Raw genomic sequence first — 4,142 nt, forward strand, 5'->3', positions numbered from 1 at the left:
TGACGGCTTGAAGCTTCTGCATGAATACGTCTGGACTTGGCAGCTTAATTTCAGAGATCACCTGCTGACTTTTCTGAACTTGCTCCGATAACTGTTGAAGCTGAGCAGTAAGATGCATGGTGGTATTTAATTCTGGAGCAGTTGGAGGTACTTTTAGGGACTCTAACTGTGTTTTGAGTTCTGCCACTTGCTCAGTGTTGGTTTGGACCACTATTTGCAGGTCTTCGAGTCTCCCATCGATACGCTCCATCCACTGAGTATCGAACCTTGATATTCCGGATGATGTTGACGTGACCGTGGGACGTTGACTGGTGGCACGGTCAATACGAGCATGTAATTTACTAAATTCATCTTTCATAAATTTAGTAAGTGTCTCGAACATTGCTGACGTAGGAGTTGTAGTACTCGGTACATATAGTACAGATGATGGCCGACTAAACTCGATGCCAGTAGTTGTTTGCCATGGCGGCAACGGATTTTGGGACCCAGCAAATGATGTTGATCCAGTTGACCATGTTGGTGATGGTGTGATTGCTGTTGTGATGACCGGTACAGCCGGTGACGAGATTGGCGATGTCGTTGCAGTGGTAGATGGTAATTACAATGTAAATGCGGATGCGGTGTCTAATGAAAGTGATAATGAGACAGGTGATGATGAGACTGGATGAGTAGATGGTGTTTCTGACTCGGATATTTCACCCTCAGACTCCTGAAGTGAAACTTCAGTATCCGAGTCTCCGAGTAACTTCACTTTCATGATGAGTGATCTGAAATATATCGATAATAATCAGTTACGTCTTCGAGACCGCCTGGGAATTTTTAAGTCATTGTAATAATATGTGCCAATATCGTTACCGGCATCATCTTGCAATTGAACTACTAGAGGACTTAAAATTTTAGATACAATGGCGGGTCCCGAATATTTTGGTGCTAATTTAGCACTGTAGCCATCTACTTTTTTACTCAATTTTTTATTTAAATGATAGACTTCATCACCGATTTTTAAGTCTATTGGGGTATCAGAAAATTTTTGTTTGTATTGCTTACGCGTGCGTTCCCGAGCTTTCAACATATTTTGCTCAACAAAATGTCTTAATTCAATCGCACGGTCCATTCGGGCTTGCCAAACGGTAACGTCAGATACGTCTAGATTTTCGAGAGGGTCGGTATCGTTAATTAGTCGTGCGTCACGTCCGTGATTTAAATAAAATGGTGACACTCCTAAGGCAGTGTGTACCGAGGTGTTGTACGCGAATTTTAAATCATCGAGATGTTCATCCCAATCTTTTTGATTTTGACTCGTAAACGCGACAATCATAGGTTTAATTGTGCGATTACAGCGTTCAACAGGATTTGCACAGGGGTGACCGATAGGGGTTGGTGTGAATTTTATGTTAAATTGACTAATTAAATTAATTATGTCTTTATTTATAAATTCTTTGCCATTATCAGAGATAATTTGACAAGGAGGGCCCCAATGATTAAAGACAGCCGTTAGGTGATGTTTAATGAGCTTACCGGATTGTTGTTTCAGCGGAAAGATCTCGAGATAGCGTGTATAAAGGTCTTCAATAACGAGAGCATATTGATTCCCCATAGTTGATCGAGTATAGGGACCAATAGTGTCAATCGAGATAATGGACCAAGGTTGGGTTGGTGGTCTTGTGCCGATATATCCTTGCGGTTTTGTCTGGTCACTTTTGGTCGTTATACAAGTCTCACAAGCTGAGACGTAAGATGAGACGTCCTTGAACATTCCTGGCCAGTAAAAATTATCTCTTATCCGTTGATAAGTTTTATCGATCCCAAGATGGCCTGATTGGGCTTCACAGTGGGCTTTTTCGATAGCTGGACGAATTTCTGGCTCAGTTAAGACAATTTTCCAAGGATTTAATTCACCGAGTATTTCCTTGACAGCTAGTGGACGGTAAAAATACAATTTATCGTTCTCAGATTTTTGACCCCGATAATTATCCGGATATTTTTGAACAGCGCGGACCTTTTCATCATACCAAGCGGAATTTTGCGCAATTACGCACAGCAATTGAGAATTAGAATCTGAAACGAGTAAATTGGCAGTCTCTGGTTCTTCATATCGACGTGAAAGTGCGTCTGGAGCTTCATTCTGCGTACCCCGATAATGGACAACTTCGATATCATAAGCAGAAATGTCGATAGCCCATCTGGCTAATCTACCTGCCGGATCTTTCAGTGAGTGAAGCCATTTCAAGGCGGAATGATCGGTATAAACCGTGACTGGTAAACCCTCGATGTAACCGCGTAATTTCCGTAAGGACCACACGACAGCAAGACATTCTTTCTCTGTTGTCGTGTAATTCATTTCTGCTTTGTTTAACGGTCGACTTAGACAGATAATTAAATTTTCTTGATCTAGTTCTGGATCATACTGAGTTAAAACCGAACCTAATCCAGTGTTGCTAGCATCGGTATATAAACGATACGGTAAATCTGGATGAGGTAGTGACAATGTTGCAGCCTTTAACAGAGCTTCTTTCGTTTTGACAAAAGCTTTCTCTTCAACATCTGTCCATTCCCAAGGAACTCGAGTACTTGTCAGCTTATTCAAAGGACCTTGGACTTGTGCGACATTTTTAAGATGTTTATGGTACCAGTTAACTAATCCATTAAATCTTCGCAGTTCCTTACGGTTAGTGGGTCGTTTATAATCTGCAATCGGTTCTAATCGAGCTGGATCGGGTTTCAAACCATTTTCATTGATAATAAAGCCCAGGAAATGAACTTCAGAGCATCCAAAATGACTTTTTTCTTTATTCATCTTTATTCCAGCCTTGCGGAAGCTTTCAAAGACAGCTTGAAGAAGAATTTTATGTTCTTTTAAGTCATCGCTGATAATTATCCAGTCGTCGAGATAAGCAAAAATTTTATTTTCGGCTTCAATGTGAGAAAATTGTGTTTTTAACGACTCAACAATTTCTCGTCGTACCGTATCCGAGACTTCTTGATAAGCACTGGGGGCACTTGTAAGACCAAATGGCATCCGGATCCATTCAAATAAACCTCGTCCATCTACACAAAATGCTGTATATTGACGGCTATTTGGCTCAACTAAGACATGATGAAAGGCATCACTGACATCAAGTACTGAAATTACTTTAGCACCCTGCAGACTTGACAAAATACGGTGCATGATCGGTAACGGATAAGCAGATTTTTTCGTGACTTCATTAAGTGGCCGGTAATCGATGCACATGCGCCAAGTATTGTTTTTCTTCGGTACCATTACCGGCGAACATGCCCAAGCACTATTCGAAGGCTGAATATAACCCTTCGCAAGTAATTCATCTACTTTATCATGCATCGCTTTCATTACTGGAGGACTTCTACGATAAGGTTTGGTACGCACTGGCGTGTCATCTATTAATTCGATTCGATGTTGAACCACGTGTGTTAAACCCAACGGAGCTTGTTTGTTTTTCCCAAATTCGGTTGTTAAAAATTTTTCGAGATCATCACGCTCAGCTGAGGATAATGCATTCAACGTTGCGAGATTAGTGAATCCAGACCGAGAGAAAAATGAATGAAGTTCATTACTGGTATTTAATTTCCAAGTATTTTCCTTGGAATTTACTTGAATATCTGCTAGCTGCCAGAAATTAAGACCAAGAATAACTGGAGTAGATAATTCAGATAAGACACTCAACCAAGTAATGATATCGTGACCGTCAAGTTTTATTTTAAATGGCGCTCCACCACGTGTTTGCGTGGACTTGGAGTTAGCCATTGTTACCCCATGAGTGCTAGTGGGATCAGGTGTGAGATCTTGCAGCTGATTTTCTTTGATTTGTTCGTAGGCAATCTCAGAAATATAGCTGCGCTCACTCCCACTGTCCAGTAGTGCTTCCAATTCATATTTACCGATAGAAATTGTCACGATATTTAAATATCGCGGCATCTTCGCATTAGGTCGGAGAAGGGCAACAGATGGCAGCACACGCTGCTCAGCACGTCTCATTCATTATTATTATTATCATACTATTATTATTATTATCTTATGTATTATCGTATTTTATTTACTGTGTTATTATTAATTGTTTAATTTACTAGATACAAATTGCGGCGGTACCAGTAAAAATTACTGAATTTTATTTACTGGTGGATGG

The 4,142-nt window shown here is 40.5% G+C and overlaps 1 protein-coding gene across 1 annotated transcript; it reads right to left on the reverse strand.

Moving 5' to 3' along the window:
• Window positions 1-787: 787 nt before the first annotated feature.
• Window positions 788-1,318, reverse strand: LOC130676940 (uncharacterized). The gene has a single exon (XM_057483449.1). It carries the CDS (start codon window positions 1,316-1,318, stop codon window positions 788-790), a length of 531 nt encoding a protein of 176 aa, XP_057339432.1.
• Between the last annotated feature and the right edge of the window lie 2,824 nt (window positions 1,319-4,142).

The sequence above is a fragment of the Microplitis mediator genome, chromosome 11 (genome assembly GCF_029852145.1).
Source record: "Microplitis mediator isolate UGA2020A chromosome 11, iyMicMedi2.1, whole genome shotgun sequence".
NCBI lineage: Eukaryota > Metazoa > Arthropoda > Insecta > Hymenoptera > Braconidae > Microplitis > Microplitis mediator.